This window comes from Homarus americanus, unplaced genomic scaffold (assembly GCF_018991925.1).
Source record: "Homarus americanus isolate GMGI-L3 unplaced genomic scaffold, GMGI_Hamer_2.0 scaffold8446, whole genome shotgun sequence".
Classification (NCBI taxonomy): Eukaryota; Metazoa; Arthropoda; class Malacostraca; order Decapoda; family Nephropidae; genus Homarus; species Homarus americanus.
The window spans coordinates 2781-18108 of record NW_024749431.1 but is presented as its reverse complement, the minus strand read 5'-3'; the positions used below and the strand labels follow the sequence as shown (position 1 = coordinate 18108).

The 15328-nt window shown below is 45.0% G+C and overlaps 1 protein-coding gene across 1 annotated transcript; it reads right to left on the bottom strand.

Moving 5' to 3' along the window:
* Positions 1-2503: 2503 nt before the first annotated feature.
* LOC121853362 (sarcosine dehydrogenase, mitochondrial-like) lies at positions 2504-14191 on the bottom strand. The gene is made up of 5 exons (XM_042347434.1): positions 14023-14191; positions 13317-13473; positions 11435-11598; positions 3047-3209; positions 2504-2796 (listed from the first exon to the last, which is right to left on the bottom strand). Exons 1-5 carry the CDS (start codon positions 14173-14175, stop codon positions 2519-2521), a joined length of 915 nt encoding a protein of 304 aa, XP_042203368.1. The 5' UTR covers positions 14176-14191; the 3' UTR covers positions 2504-2518.
* Positions 14192-15328: the final 1137 nt, after the last annotated feature.

Below are 15328 nucleotides of genomic sequence, written 5' to 3'. Positions count from 1 at the left end.
ATGTAGCCTTAGACCATCACTTGGCACCACTGACATGATCTATGCTGCCCATCAGATGCAGGAAACGTGCAGGCGTTTTGGCTGCCCACCAAAATTCCTCGTCCTTGTGAGGCAACGCCACGATAGCATGAGAGTCAGTATCCTGCACAATGGCACCCAGTTTGAATTCTTCCCCATCCAACTCTCTTTTCCATTTTCTTGGTTGCTTTTCTTTATCGTGCCAGCGCCAATTTGGCCAGCGGGTGGATATCGAGTACCGGATGAAGGGTCTTTTCAACATAAGACGACTCCAGGCAGGAACAAATGTGTAGCTTCCATTACTGAGCTTCAGTATGCAGAGGACCTCACCCTTGTCGCTCACACTGAACGCGACCTACAGAAGATCCTGAACACCTACGCAGATGCGTATGTACACTTCAGCCTTGGGGCGAATGTACGTAAGACTCGGATTTTCTTTCAGCCTGCCCCTTGTTCAGAAACACGTCCACCATCCATCCAGCTTAACGGTACTACCCTCTCTAATGTTACCCACTTTCGGTATCTCGGCTCCCACCTGTCGACCACTGCAAACATCAATGAAGAGACAGCATCGGATCAGATGTGCATCTCAAGGCTTTCGCAGACTACGAAACAGTGTCTTCAGCTGTAGGGAGCTGAAATTATCTACAAAGTTACACGTACATCGAGCAGTGGTCCTCCCCACATGCTATATGGCAGAGAGACATGGGTCACATACAGGAGACACCTCAAGGCACTTGAAAACTTTCACCAACTTAGTTTACGTTCCATCCTCCATGTTCACTGGGAAGACAAGAGATCAAATGACAGTATTCTCGCTGACACCAACTGTAGAAGCTTCGTGACTACCATTATCCATGAACAACTACGCTGGACTTGCCATGTTACTCACATGGACGACAGTAGACTTTCAAAGCAATTACTTTACAGTCACCTAACGAATAATAAACATAATGCTGGCGTGCAACTGAAAAGGTGCCAATTCGACCCCCTTACCTGGGAGACAATTACTCCACACTGTGACACTTGGAGGATCACCACACGAGAAGGTGTCACTACTTTCGAGTTAGCCCGACTGCATAACGATGTTGTAATGGCCCCTGTTTCATACACAGAAGGATTATATAAATGGGTTAATTACATTTGATTTATATACCATATCATCCCCTGTAACTTTCCACTAGCTATGAGGTGACATGTTCAGAGCGCGTAATAGGGTGTGCCCATGGGAAGCTGCATCATATTATGCTGAGTTAAGGCATTAAGTAGCCGGCTCCCTGGCCACCTAAAGTGGGCAGTAGTTTCATATCCTTGACTAGAGGAAGACGTTATTTGAGAGCCATCGTGGATGGTTCCGTCTTCCCTAGAGGGAGAGCAACATACATATTCCGTTCTCCCTCGATGGGTCACTACTCATTAGATTGCTACTCAACCCCTCACACAAGTCGGACGTGATTAACAGGTCTATTTACATAGCCTCCGTCCTTCTCTTAACCCTCATAGTTATAGTGAAAGTTACGGTTGATTTACACTCAGGAATTGTATCACTAGCAGTTCCTAAATAAATGGATAAACAGACAATTGGGTTTCGCAACTAAAACCCATCATCATATAAATGTACCAACCTAATTAACTTCGACAGAATCAACAGTTAACCGGCTATTACAAGGTAGACAAATGCCAATGCCGGAAAGACGCTGCCGCCGCCCCTCCCACACCAGCTGTTGTCCCCCACATGTGCAACATCAGTGATCGACCCTATCGGTCCCATATCGGCCTCTTTAGCCACCTCAGAACTCACCAACCTAGGTGACATCCTTAATAGCTCATATCATTGTATCATAGCTGACTTGATTACTCATATTTGGTAATTGGATACTTTTCTTCACACATGCAATGAGTCAAGTATTTTAGATAGTTAGATAATTAATGTATATAGATAGCAGCACCATCAGTTAAGAATGATTCATGGGTCAACGAGATCTTTTCCAACCGGTTATTTATAAAACGTGACGTCAACACTGCTGACTGGTTGTCGGCAGTACATTCCAAGAAGGTGACTACTTATTCCTTCGAGAACCTTCTAGAAGCTTGACTCACGGATGACTCTCGGGGTGTGTGTGTGAATTACACTCGCCGGGCGTGGTTACATGCCAGGCCCTTGAGTTTGTCTTTTGCTGGACCCCAGACAGTACACATCTATCACTGAGAACACCTCAGTACTAGAATACCTAACACTGAGACCACCTGAGCTCTAGAGCAACTAACACTATAACAACCTCAGTACTAGATCACGGAGCCAGCCTATTTCTCTGTACAGCTGTAGTTTGGGTCTGTAAATACACCTCGTACATACACACAAATGTCGTGTATATCTCATTCACCTTTATGGAAGACGTGAAACCAAGGTAGACATCAATTATCGACAGTCTCTGATATTTTTTTGATCACAATGGGACTCTAAATAACTACAAGCAAAGTTACTTTTAAGTGGGACAGTCTACTGGCAAGTCCCACTACTCATAGGCCTTACAGGTGTGTGTGTGTGCACTTCGTGAGAGGACCTGATATCTAGTAGCCCTGTAATACCTGTAGCGTTGACGACAACATTTGTCTTGATGACGCCTCTGGTTGTGTGTACCTCAGTCACCTTTCTGCCCCCCAGCGTCGTCTCTGCTGTAGTGATGTCGGTGACCCGGCATCCTTCGACCACCCGAGCCCCTGCCCATCTCGCCGCCCGCGTCAACGCCAGGCAAATGCCAGCTGGATCCATTGAACCTGCAGGAACAGCCATCTACTACAGGAGACAATGTGTAGTGTATATGCGCAGGTGTACATCTGCTAATACCAATAATAATATAACAAAGGAATAACAATGGAAATGGAGGAGGGTAGGGAGGCAGAAAGGAAGGGAAACCAGGAGGCAGGGATTGAAAGGAAAGGAAGCAGGGAGGGAAAGGAAAGAAGCAAGAAAGACAAGGAAGAAGGGAGGAATGAAGGAGGGGAGGGAGGGAAGGAGCACACAAACCATCAGTGGGAGTGTACACGGCACTTTGCAGGTCGTTGACGTTCAACAGCGGGTGCAAATCCTTGATCTGGGCGGGGTTTAGCAAATGACTCTCCACCCCGAACACCTTACTCAAGCTCATCATCTGCTCGAGGCTCTGCTGACGCTCCCGGGGTTGATCTTCCTGAAAACACTTCATTATAGTCTTACATAGCACTTTAGATCGGGGTCTTCCTCACCACTGCATTCTATACGTCTAGCAAACCACTTTAGTTGAGTATCTTGCATGCACTTAATTACACGCCAATCGTTTCAACATACTACTATACATATGAGTCTCTCTGCATTAAATTATATGATCCCACTTGAAAGTTATGTTTATTCAAATTTGTGAAAGTTCCATGTGGACACCCTTTATAAGCGTACATGCGTTCTCCATGAAAATTTTAACGCAGTATGTATACACTTTTTGAGACACCCTGGCATCTTAAGCGTCAGTGGCACAGTAGGAAGTCTCATCGCACAAGGATCACCTTTAGCCCGTACAAGCTGAACGACATCATTTTAGTCAGTCTATATGGAACAGGATAAAACCTCACCAATGTAATTTTGTACAGATTCCCTTTTGTGGGATTTTTAACATAATTATAATCTATTAATTTTCCCATTTATCTTTTTACTTAGCTTTTTGTGATTATACATACAATTTCAAACATCAATCTTTACCATTAAATCCAAATTATGTTTAAAAGACCCTACTGGAAATAAGCAGCGAATGGATTTATCGTACGTATCCATGGTCTAATTGTTTTACTGATTATTTACCTGCACTGTTAAAGTACCCCCACTCACTCTAAAAAGTATATTTATGGTGGTATTCGATGAATTTCAAGATGAACATCGCGACTCTTGTTGTATTATATTGACTAATACAAAATCGTAGAGATACTTTTGGGGGCGATTTTACATTGGAAACTGTATACCTTTGGGGTCTATGTACACTGTGCACCTGCAATGCCATTATACATGCTAATTTGTACATCTGCGTAATCTATATTCATGACAAACTAATTGTAAAATTACAAGATGATTTTCCTATAGGAATCCATCAGACCTCTATACAGTAAACAACAAGGCTCTAAGAGGTGATACCATCATACAGTCAACCGAGGGAACAACGCAGGGGAACGCTGTTGCAATTGCAATGTGTGCAATAGGCCTATCCGTGTTTCAACATACAATAAAATTTTAAACAACTGAGGTCAAGCAAGTGGCGTACACTGACAACCTTACAAGAGCAGGAAAAGTGGAGGACATCAAAAAGTGGTGGGACCTGGTAACATCACGAGGTCCACAAATAGGGTACCACCCAATCGATGGCAAGTCCTTCCTCATTGTGAAGCCAGAACATTATGAACGGGCAATGGAGGTGTTCGGTGGAAGTGAGGTCAAAATAACAAAGGATGGCCAAAGACACCTAGGTTTGGTAATCGGCACGACGGACTTCAAGACCGAGTACGTAATGGGAAAGGTGAATGAGTGGGTTAGGGAAATCCAAGCTCTGTCTGAGATTGCTAACACAAAGCCACATGCGGCATTTGCAGCATTCACCCATGGAGTCAAGCATCACTGGAACTACCTGATGCGCACTATCCCTGATATCAGACCCCTCCTCCACCCTATGGAAGAACCTATCAACGTCAATTTCATTACCAAATTAGTAAAACACCCTCACTTAACCCCAGCAGAAAAATCACTCCTTGCGCTACCACCGAGACTGGGAGGAATGGGATTGACCAATCCAGAGGCGATTGCTGCCACCGAACATCAAAATTCAGTTAAGCTCACGGCAGCCCTCACGAACCACATAATAGCTCAGAACACAACAGGGGAGGTGGATACCAGAGAAGTAAACAAGATTCGAAGGTCCATGACGACAGAACGACAGCACAGCCAAAGTGATAAACTGCAGCAACTGTTGCTGCAAGTACCAGAGAATTTTAAGAAAAAAAGTAGCTATAGCTCAGGAGGTGGGCGCCTCGAACTGGTTAACTACGTTACCGATAAGGGCAAATGGTTTCAGTCTTAATAAACAAGAATTTACAGATGCCATTGCTCTAAGGTACGGTTGGCCAGTAGAAGGTTTGCCCTCCCAATGCGTGTGTGGCTCTTCCTATGACGTTGATCACACCATGGTGTGCAAGAAAGGGGGCTTCATATGCATGAGGCATGACGAGGTAAGGGACCTCACAGCAAATATGTTGAAGGAAACCAGCCGGGATGTCATGGTAGAACCGACCCTCCTTCCATTGGATGGTGAGATCTTCCAACACAGGACTTCAAACACATCTAACGAAGCCCGTGTGGACGTCAGTGCTCGAGGATTCTGGAAGCGGGGACAGCGAGCTTTCTTCGACATCAGGATTTTTTATCCCATGGCCGCATGTCACCATATGGGGAGAGAATTCAAAACGTTGATCAAGGCAGCTTCACTCCTCTAGTGTTCACAACCTCTGGTGGGATGGGACCAAGTGCAAGATGTTTCTACTCCAGACTCTCGGAGGTGATCTCCGAACAGAAGCAGCAGCCAAGAAGTTATGTTACAGCCTGGATGAGATGTCGACTGTCTTTCTCTCTCCTTCGGTCGACTTTGCTCTGCCTCAGGGGAACGAGAGCTTCTGCCCCAACTCCAACAACTGCTGCAGATATTGAGTATGAGGCTACTGTCACTGAATGCCGCATAGATCTGTGGCTCAACTAACTCAATACAGCTAGGATAGCTACTTATGTATTAGGATATTTAATTTTAAGGTAATAAAATGGCGGCGAAGGTGTGGCAATTAGGGGAGGATGGAGGCCACGTTATTATTTTGTTTAAAAAAAAAAGTATTCGTAGAAAAACATACTCAGAAATTGTCAGGTGGTCGCCAGCAAACCTGTTTGAACCACCTAAGTGTGCGGCCACCAAAGAAATGATACGGGAGATGATTAGTCTCATAACTGAGTACACTCAAGACCGCCTCCTTGCCCCGTTAGCTCTTCATATACTGGCAATAATACCACATCTATTCTGTCAGAGGACACACAACAAAGACTAAGCACAAAGAAAATGCGGCAGCAATGAAGAGAAGACTGACATTGTGGCAGAAGGGGGCCCTTGATGATCTCCTATGTGAAGCAAGAACACTGCAGGAGAGACTAAAATCTTCAGGAGACGGAAAGCAAAACACTGATGATGCGGCAAGGAAGTTTGGAAACAAAATGCGTGTGGGAAAAGTGTCTTTGGCGGTAAGATCTCTCACAGAGGAATCCACCGGTGGGGTCCTGCCAATAAACAGAGAGACTTTAAAACAACTGAAAGAAAAACATCCCTCTGCAAGTGATGACGAAGGCATCAGGTTTCAGGGTGCCTATATCTCACCAAATGCTGTCCTATTCGAGAAAATAACAGGAGGGATGGTGTGGAAAAAGGCACTGAAGACTCGGGGAGGTGCCGGCCCTTCAGGTCTGGATGCAAACGGATGGAGAGTCATCCTCAGCACTAACAAGTTTGGCCCCGCAGCAAGTGATCTCTGCACGGCCATTGCCGTCCTTGCAAGAAAGCTGGCATCCTCATGCTGCCATCACCTTCATGCTCTGACGGCCTGCCGCCTCATTCCCCTGGATAAGAATCCAGGATGTAGGCCAATAGGAGTGGGGGAAGTGCTGAGGCGGATCATCGGTAAATGCATAATGGAGGTGGTAAAGGACGATGTCAGGGCAGCAGCAGGGAACCTGCAAGTTTGTGCTGGCACAACAAGCTGGAGGGGAAGCTGCCATTCACGCCATGAGAACGATATTTGAGCAACGTGATTGTGAGACCGTTCTCCTGGTCGACGCTTCAAACGCATTCAACATACTTAACCGCAAGGCCGCACTGCACAACATCAAGATCAAGTGTCCAAGCTTTGCAATGTACGTTGAAAACTCATATAGGAATCCATCAGACCTCTATATAGTAAACAACAAGGCCCTAAGAGGTGATACCATCTTACAGTCAACCGAGGGAACAACACAGGGGGACCCTGTTGCAATGGCAATGTATGCAATAGGCCTATCAGTGCTCCAACAAGAAATAAAATTTGAAACAACTAGGGTCAAACAAGTGGCGTATGCTGACGACCTTACAGGAGCAGGAAAAGTGGAGGACATCAAAAAGTGGTGGGACTTGGTAACATCGCGAGGTCCACAAATAGGGTACCACCCAAACGCCAGCAAGTCCTTCCTCATCGTGAAGCCAGAACATTATGAACGGGCAAAGGAGGTTTTTGGCGGAAGCGAAGTCAAAATAACTAAGGACGGCCAAAGACATCTAGGCACAGTAATTGGCACTACGGACTTCAAGACCGAGTACGTAGCGGGAAAGGTGAATGAGTGGGTTAGGGAAATCCAAGCTCTGTCTGTGATTGCTAACACAGAGCCACATGTGGCTTTCGCTGCATTCACCCATGGAGTCAAGCATCGTTGGAACTACCTGATGCGTACTATCCCTGGTATCGGACCCCTCCCCCACCCTCTGGAAGAAGCTATCAGTGTCAAGTTCATTCCCAAATTAGTGAAACACACTCACTTAACCCCAGCAGAAAGAGAACTTCTTGCACTTCCATCAAGACTGGGAGGGCTGGGACTAACCAATCCAGAGGAGATTGCAGCCACCGAACATCAAAATTCACTTAAGCTCACGGCAGCCCTCACGGACCACGAAATAGCCCAGAACGCAACAGGGGAGGTCGTGACCGGTGAAGTAAACGAGATTCGTAGGTCCATTACGACAGATCGACAGCAATGCCAAAATGATAAGTTGCAGCAACTGTTGCTGCAGGTTCCAGAAAATTTGAAAAAAAAAGTAGCTATAGCGCAGGAGGTGGGCGCCTCGAACTGGTTAACTACGTTACCGATAAGGGCAAATGGTTTCAGTCTTAACAAACAAGAATTTACAGATGCCATTGCTCTAAGGTACGGTCGGCCAGTAGAAGGTTTGCCCTCCCAATGCGTGTGTGTCTCTTCCTATGACGGCGATCACGCCATGGTGTGCAAGAAAGGGGGCTTCATATGCATGAGGCATGATGAAGTAAGGGACCTTACAGCAAATATGTTGAAGGAAATCTGCCGGGATGTCATGGTAGAACCGACCCTCCTTCCATTGGATGGTGAGATCCTCCAACATAGGACTTCAAACACATCTAACGAAGCCCGTGTTGACGTCAGTGCTCGAGGATTCTGGACGCGAGGACAGCGAGCTTTCTTCGACATCAGGATTTTTGATCCCATGGCCGCATGTCACCGTAACCTAGCTCTCGATGCTGCACATAGGAGGAACGAGAACGACAAGATAAGGGCATATGGGGAGAGAATCCAAAACGTTGACCAAGGCAGCTTCACTCCCCTAGTGTTCACAACCTTTGGTGGGATGGGACCAAGTGCAAGATGTTTCTACGCCAGACTCGCGGAGGTGATCTCCGAACAGAAGCAGCAGCCCAGAAGTTTTGTTACAGCCTGGATGAGATGTCGACTGTCTTTCTCTCTCCTTCGGTCGGCTTTGCTCTGCCTCAGGGAAACGAGAGCTTCTGCCCCAATTCCGACAACTGCTGCAGATATTGACTACGAGGCTACAGTCACTGAATGCCGCATAGATCTGCGGCTCAACTAGTTTAACACAGATAGGATAGCTTCTTATGTATTAGGATATTTAATATTAAGGTAAATAAATGGTGGCGAAGGTGTGGCTATTGGGGAGGCTGGAGGCACGTTTAAAAAAAAAAAAAAAAAAAGTAGTAGTAGTAGTCGCCAGCTAACCTCTTTGAACCACCTATGTGTGAGGCCACCAAAGAAACGATCAGGGAGATGACTCGCCTCATATACAATTGCACTCATAACAGCTCCTTGGCCCCATTAGCTCTTCATATACTGGCAATAATACCCTATTTATTCTGCCAGAGAACTCACGCAAGGAGTAAGCACAAGGAAGATGTGGTAGTAATGAAGAGAAGACAGACAATGTGGCAGAACGGAGCTCTAGATGATCCCCTACAGGAGGCAAGACCACTGCAAAAGAAAAATTCACAGGAGACAGAAAGTAAGTCACTGAGGATGTTGCCAGAAAGTTTGGTAACAAGATGCGTGCGGGAAAGTGTATACGGCGGTAAGATCTCTCTCAAAGGAATCTTCTGGTGGTGTGCTACCAAAAAACAGAGAGACCTTACAGCAACTGAAGGAAAAACATCCCCCTGCAAGTGCACAGGAATGCATCAGGTTCCACGGTGCCTACAACCCTTCAATTACGGTCATGCTCGAGAAAATAACAGGAGAGATGGTGTGGAAAAAAGCACTGAAGACAGAGGGAGGGGCTGGCCGGCCTGGATGAAGACGGTTGGAGAGTCATTCTTAGCACTAACAAGTTTGGCGACGCAGCAAGTGATCTCTGCAATGCCACGCCGCCCTTACAAGAAAGCTCGCAACCTCTTGCTGTCATCACCTACATCTCTGATGGCCTGCTGCTTCATCCCCTTAGATAAAAATACAGGATGTAAGCCCATAGGAGTGGGGGAAGTGCTGAGACGGATCATTGGAAAAAGTCATAATGGAGGTGGTTAATGATGATGTCAGGGCAGCTGCAGGAAACCTGCAAGTATTTGCTGGCTACCAGGCTGTTCGTGAGGCTGTCATTCACGCCATGAGAAAGATATTTGAGCAGCGCGACTGTGATGCCATTCTCCAAGTTGACGCTTCCAACGCATTCAACATAATCAACAGCAAAGCCACACTACACTGCACAGCATCAAGATCAAGTGTCCAAGCTTAACACTGTATGTTGAAAACACCTAGAGGAGACCTTCAGACCTCTATATATCAAGCTTCAAGGCCCAAAGAAGTGATACCACCATACAGTCAACAGAGGGAGCAAAGCATGGGGACCCTGTCGCCATGACAATGTACACTTTGCAACAATTCCGCCTGGTCCACCTGTACGCGAGATATGGCTGAAATGGCAACAGCGCGCTTGTATGTGTGTGTGTTCGTGTGTACATGCCGGATATATAGTCGGATCATTCTCTCCCTCCGTTGTCAGTCAGAAACAGTCGATAAGTTTACTCATAGATGGCGTAGGGCCATGTGGAGGGGGGGGGAGGGAAGTATCTGGGAGTGAAAGGAGCTTGGCAAGTAAAGGTGTTAACTCCAGCAGAGTTAGAGTTTAACAGCTATTTTTATATTCATTAAGATGTCGATATCTTACATCCTTAAAAAAATAGGAAATCTATGTTTTCTTGGTTGCTCTCTCTCTCTCTCTCTTAACTGCCTATCAGTAGACACACACATTATCAGTTTGGGCTAATGAGGAATGACGCAGCATAAATATGCGTTTACTTTGACATTAATAATAGGTCCAAATATACTCGTAGGTGCAATACATACACAGTTCACATTTTGAAGGAAATAAAACAATAAACACTAACCAGATTTACTGATTCTTCGTGTCAGTAACAGTATTGCGGTACCCATGCCCAAGGTAATAATTTCGTTAATGTAAAAGGTGATCATGTGTTCACTGGCGGAGAGATGGGGGGGGGGGGTGAGGGGGCAGCCTCCGACGTCTCCATGGCCAAGCAATTCCATTCCATTATCATTATAGAGGTTCCTGTTTTACCACTTCAGATGAAAACTAAACAAAGCCTATCTGAAACCCACAAAATATGCAATGGAGCAGTGAAATGGCAGAGGTTGTGTGGCAGCCTCGAACTGGCTAACAACGTTACCGATAAGGTAAAAGTCTTCAGCCTTAATAAACAAGAATACGATTGCCATTGCTCTAAGGCTGGGGTCACCAAACTTTTTTCACAGTGGGCCGGATAACTGAAAGAATGACGAGCGCGGGCCGCATAATCATTCTGTTCAATACTTGCAAGCCAGAACGAAAGCTCTGGTAACGTCAGAGCGTAGTTTTGAGCTATCACGAGCCGGGGAAGGACTTGGGATCCGGCCCGCGGGTCGTAGTTTGGTGATCCCTGCTCTAAGGTATTGTTGGCCAGTAGAAGGTTTGCCCACCCAATGCGTGTGTGGCTCATTCTATGACATCGACCACGCCGTGGTGTGCAAGAAGGGGGGGTCGTATGCATGAGGCATGACGAAGTAAGGGATCTCACAGCAAATATACCGAAGGAAATCTCCCACGATGTCACGGTGGAACCAACACTCCTTCCATTGGACTGTGAGAATCTACATCACAGGCCTTCCAACATATCCATCATTCTCTATCAAAATGTCTGTCCATCCGTCTCTATCCAAAAGTATCTTATCTCTTAGCTCCCTGACAAGCAATCCAAGTACAGCCATGACCACAGTAAATCGCCCTATACATGTATCTCTCCCTACCTTCCTGGAGGTGAGGAAGAGGGAGCCGTTGTTGATCCAGCCGGGGTTGACGCCGGTTTCCTCCTCCAGGGACAGACAGATCCTCATAGTTGAGCCATGCAGCATGCAGTCCACCTCATTACTCGATAGACGGTAAAAGAGTCCAGCTGTGTGCCAAGTGGTCCCTGAGTGATGGGAGGAGATGTGTTACTAATGTTGGGAGTCAGACTCGAGGATATTCAAAAAGGTTCGTGTACTAAGACGGGAAACACACACACACGACGATTCTACCATTCGGATCTGCGTCAACAACTCTGCTCCCGACTACAGCACCATACCAAGACCATGGTTATGCTAAGGTGCTCCGTTGTTTCCCTTTTCCCGTGTGATTTTATCAAGATATATATATATATATATATATATATATATATATATATATATATATATATATATATATATATATATATATATATATATGTAACCGGTCGGAATTACTGGACTTTAATTTCTCACTTGACTTGGGGTTTATTAATTATTAGATTGAAATTGCAGTGGAAGCGCCCCTTGGAGAAAAATCCGAACCAGCCCAAGAACACTTAATTTTACTACACAAAATGAATTCTCCGTGACACGTGGAAAGATAGCATCCGTGACTGGGATGAATGAGACACACTGTAAAATTTAGACACTTATATTCCCTCCAACACTACAGACACAATCAAATAATGGTACACCAACCTATGAGCACCTCTTAACCTGAACTTAAAACACTACTCTGGGGAATAAAAGTTATACATGATATTGAAATTATTAGAAACTCAGACAATGCCTCATTAGACAAAAATAAATTCAAAGTATTACGAATTGTTGCTTGTGCACATGAAACAGGCCTTAAGGGCTTTCAACAAAATAATATCAATCACTGAGAAAATGGTATAAAAATAAGAAATTATTAACTCCACCATGAATAGGCCTTAAGGGCACTCAATAAAATTATGTTACCAACAGATGCAGGCCTTAAGGGTTTTCAACAAAATAATATCACTCACTGAGGAAATGGTATAAAAAATAGAAATTATAAAGAAATATTACCTGCATTAAAGGAACTAAATCACAGTATCACTTACAACAGAAAGGAGGAACCTCATCTGAAAAACAGTTCCCTCATTCTCTGGCATCAATTAGTGACACAAACATTAAAAACAATACTATCAAAATTATATAAGAAATATTAACTACACACAGCAAGACAATATCAGTCACTGAGAAAATATTATCACTATTTTAAGACCTCACCAGCAATGAATCGAACCCTCGACCTACTGGGTGGGACTAGGGAACGCTTACCGGCTAGGCCACAAGGACACTAAAAGCAGTTCTAGACTCTGTTATATTTCACACAAAGCCTGTTCATCGAGCTGATGGCGCCGTGAACCTCATTGGGAAACTGCCCGTGCCTCGTATGTGGTGTCAGTAGCATTTTACCGAATCCAGCTGGTATGAAACGCGAGGTACATATATATACTTCATTTTTAGTCCATATAACACGCGGACTTTGAACATATAATCAACGACCTCACCAGCAAGGAATCGAACCCTCGACCTACTGGGTGGGACTAGGGAACGCTTACCGGCTAGGCCACAAGGACACTAAAAGCAGTTCTAGACTCTGTTATATTTCACACAAAGCCTGTTCATCGAGCTGATGGCGCCGTGTTATATGGACTAAAAGTATATATATATATATATATATATATATATATATATATATATATATATATATATATATATATATATATATATATATATATATATATATATATCCAGCTTGCTATGTTCTTTTCAATAACCCATTAATTATTACAATTACCGCATCATTGTTCTCTCTCTCATACACACATACCTGCAGTGAGCTGATGAGCCTCGAGAAGGATAGTGTTGGTGAGGCCAAGCTTGGCAAGGTGGTAGAGGACGCTACACCCAGCCACTCCTCCCCCCACCACAACCACGTCCGCCTCCCCTGGCAGTGACTCGACCGACGACGACGAAGACGCCTGATCCTGGTTAGGTTAGGTTAGGTTAGGTTAGGTTAGGTGCGGTTAGGTTAGGTTAGGTCATTTTGCCTGCTTTAAGCGCACGATAACGTAGCCGCCGCCACGATGGAAATAATCCACTATTCTGATCTTACAGATTATTCATCCAATGAGATGAAAAGAAGATGAAGAAAGTATCTATCAATTTATCGGTGACATAGAAATGGCACCCCGAGAAGATTAATCCCCCCCCACACAGATTAATTCACCTGGTGGTTAAATAAACTAACGTTAAGTTAGCCTTTGGTTAGTATAGGTTATGTTAACTCAGGTTACATTTAATTAGGTTTCTTAAGGTTAGGGTGTTAGGTTAAAGCTAGGTTATGTTATATTAAGTTAGGTTAGGTTATATGGAATTAGGTTAGGTTAGATTACGTTTGGCTAGGTAAGCATCTTCTGGTGAATAACCTATAGTGCTAATCTTCACATGGTTGAATAAATAAATTAATTATAAAAAAGGGACAACATTCATACCCAAAATAAACTCAACATCTTTAAGCTGCTGATGAAACTTACCCTAACGGTATTCTGATGAGGCACTCCTATTGCCCCTCTGCTGGTAGTCCTCTCACCGCTCACACCCAAACTTCTGCCACCGCCACCCACACCTCTAAAAGCGGTGTTGGTGAGGGGTAACACCTTGCCCCACCTCAAGAAAGCTGCAGCCATCGTACCACCTTAGAGAGAGAGAGAGTGAATTTCAGCGTTGGATGAGGGCTAACCTCATCTCATGTAATAATAATAATAATAATAATTAACGGTTTATTGAAAGAGCTTGGCAGCCAGAAGGCTGAAAATATACAGTTACATATTTGGGGAATGGGTTTCGAATTACAAATAATATACAAGTAACATAAGTGACACAAATAAGACATATAATAACTAGATGGGGAAAAGTTCAAACTACAGTTCATTTCAACATAGTGACAGTGCAAGGAGTAGTGTTTACTGGGAGTGAATACACTGGTTTATTACAAGTTATTGATAATTTTTACAATGGTTGGGACTGGGCTGTTCTTATAGCGATCAGTTCGTGCACATATGGGCTGGATGCGGTTGTGGTGTCGAACAGCAATTCTCGGACTAGGGATCTCAGGTGGTAGTAGGAGCCGGTGTCGAGGATTGTGTGTGTGTGTGTGTCAGTTGCTATCTGACCCAGCTTGGAGAAGGTCGTGCCAGCAAAAGCTCCCGTTAGAGACCAAGGAAAATGGGCGCCTTGGATCGTTGTGTCTTGGGGGAAGAGGAGGAGAGTGTGGGGAGAGACGACCTCCTTGCCACTCTGTTAAGGCAGCTGGGGCAGTTGAGGAGTGAGGTTGACACTCTAAAGGGGGAAAATGAAGCCCTCAGGACGGAACTCCTTCAGGTAGGTGTCCTGCCTAGCAGGACACCTGCGAAGGAGGAGCAGGCGTGGAGAGTGGTTGTCTCCAAGGGGACTAGAGTCAGGCTCAGGAAAGCTGACCAGGGTGTGGAGTGTAGTAACCCTTACCAGGTGCTGCAGGAAGCTGGCAAGGAAGAGAAGAGGCAGGACGGTATGGATCAAGGAGAGGAAAGGGCAGTTGTACAAACCCTGCCCACAGGTAAGGTCGTGGTAGTTGGGGACAGCCAGATGAGGTTTGTAGATAGGGCTTTTTGTGCGAGAGATAGGAAACGTAGGACTCGGGTGTGTTTTCCTGGGGCTGGGATAGGTCATGTAGCCGATGAATCGGCTGCTTGTCCAATTAACCAGTCCGTTCACACATATTTATATTTGGGTTTTAAGTAACGAAACCCAAACGGTAGTTCCTTTGTTTTATTATAAAAGGTTGTATATATAATTCCTGAG

What these genes read in the sequence shown, in the direction of transcription:
- LOC121853362 (XM_042347434.1), bottom strand. Translation starts at nt 14,175, where the DNA reads ATGGCTGCAGCTTTCTTGAGGTGGGGCAAGGTGTTACCCCTCACCAAC. An exon ending in GGCTCATCAGCTCACTGCAG is followed by an intron (nt 11,599 to 13,316) that starts GTATGTGTGTAT and finishes CCCATCACTCAG; the next exon opens with GGACCACTTGGCACACAGCT. An exon ending in TCTTCCTCACCTCCAGGAAG is followed by an intron (nt 3,210 to 11,434) that starts GTAGGGAGAGAT and finishes AAGTGTTTTCAG; the next exon opens with GAAGATCAACCCCGGGAGCG.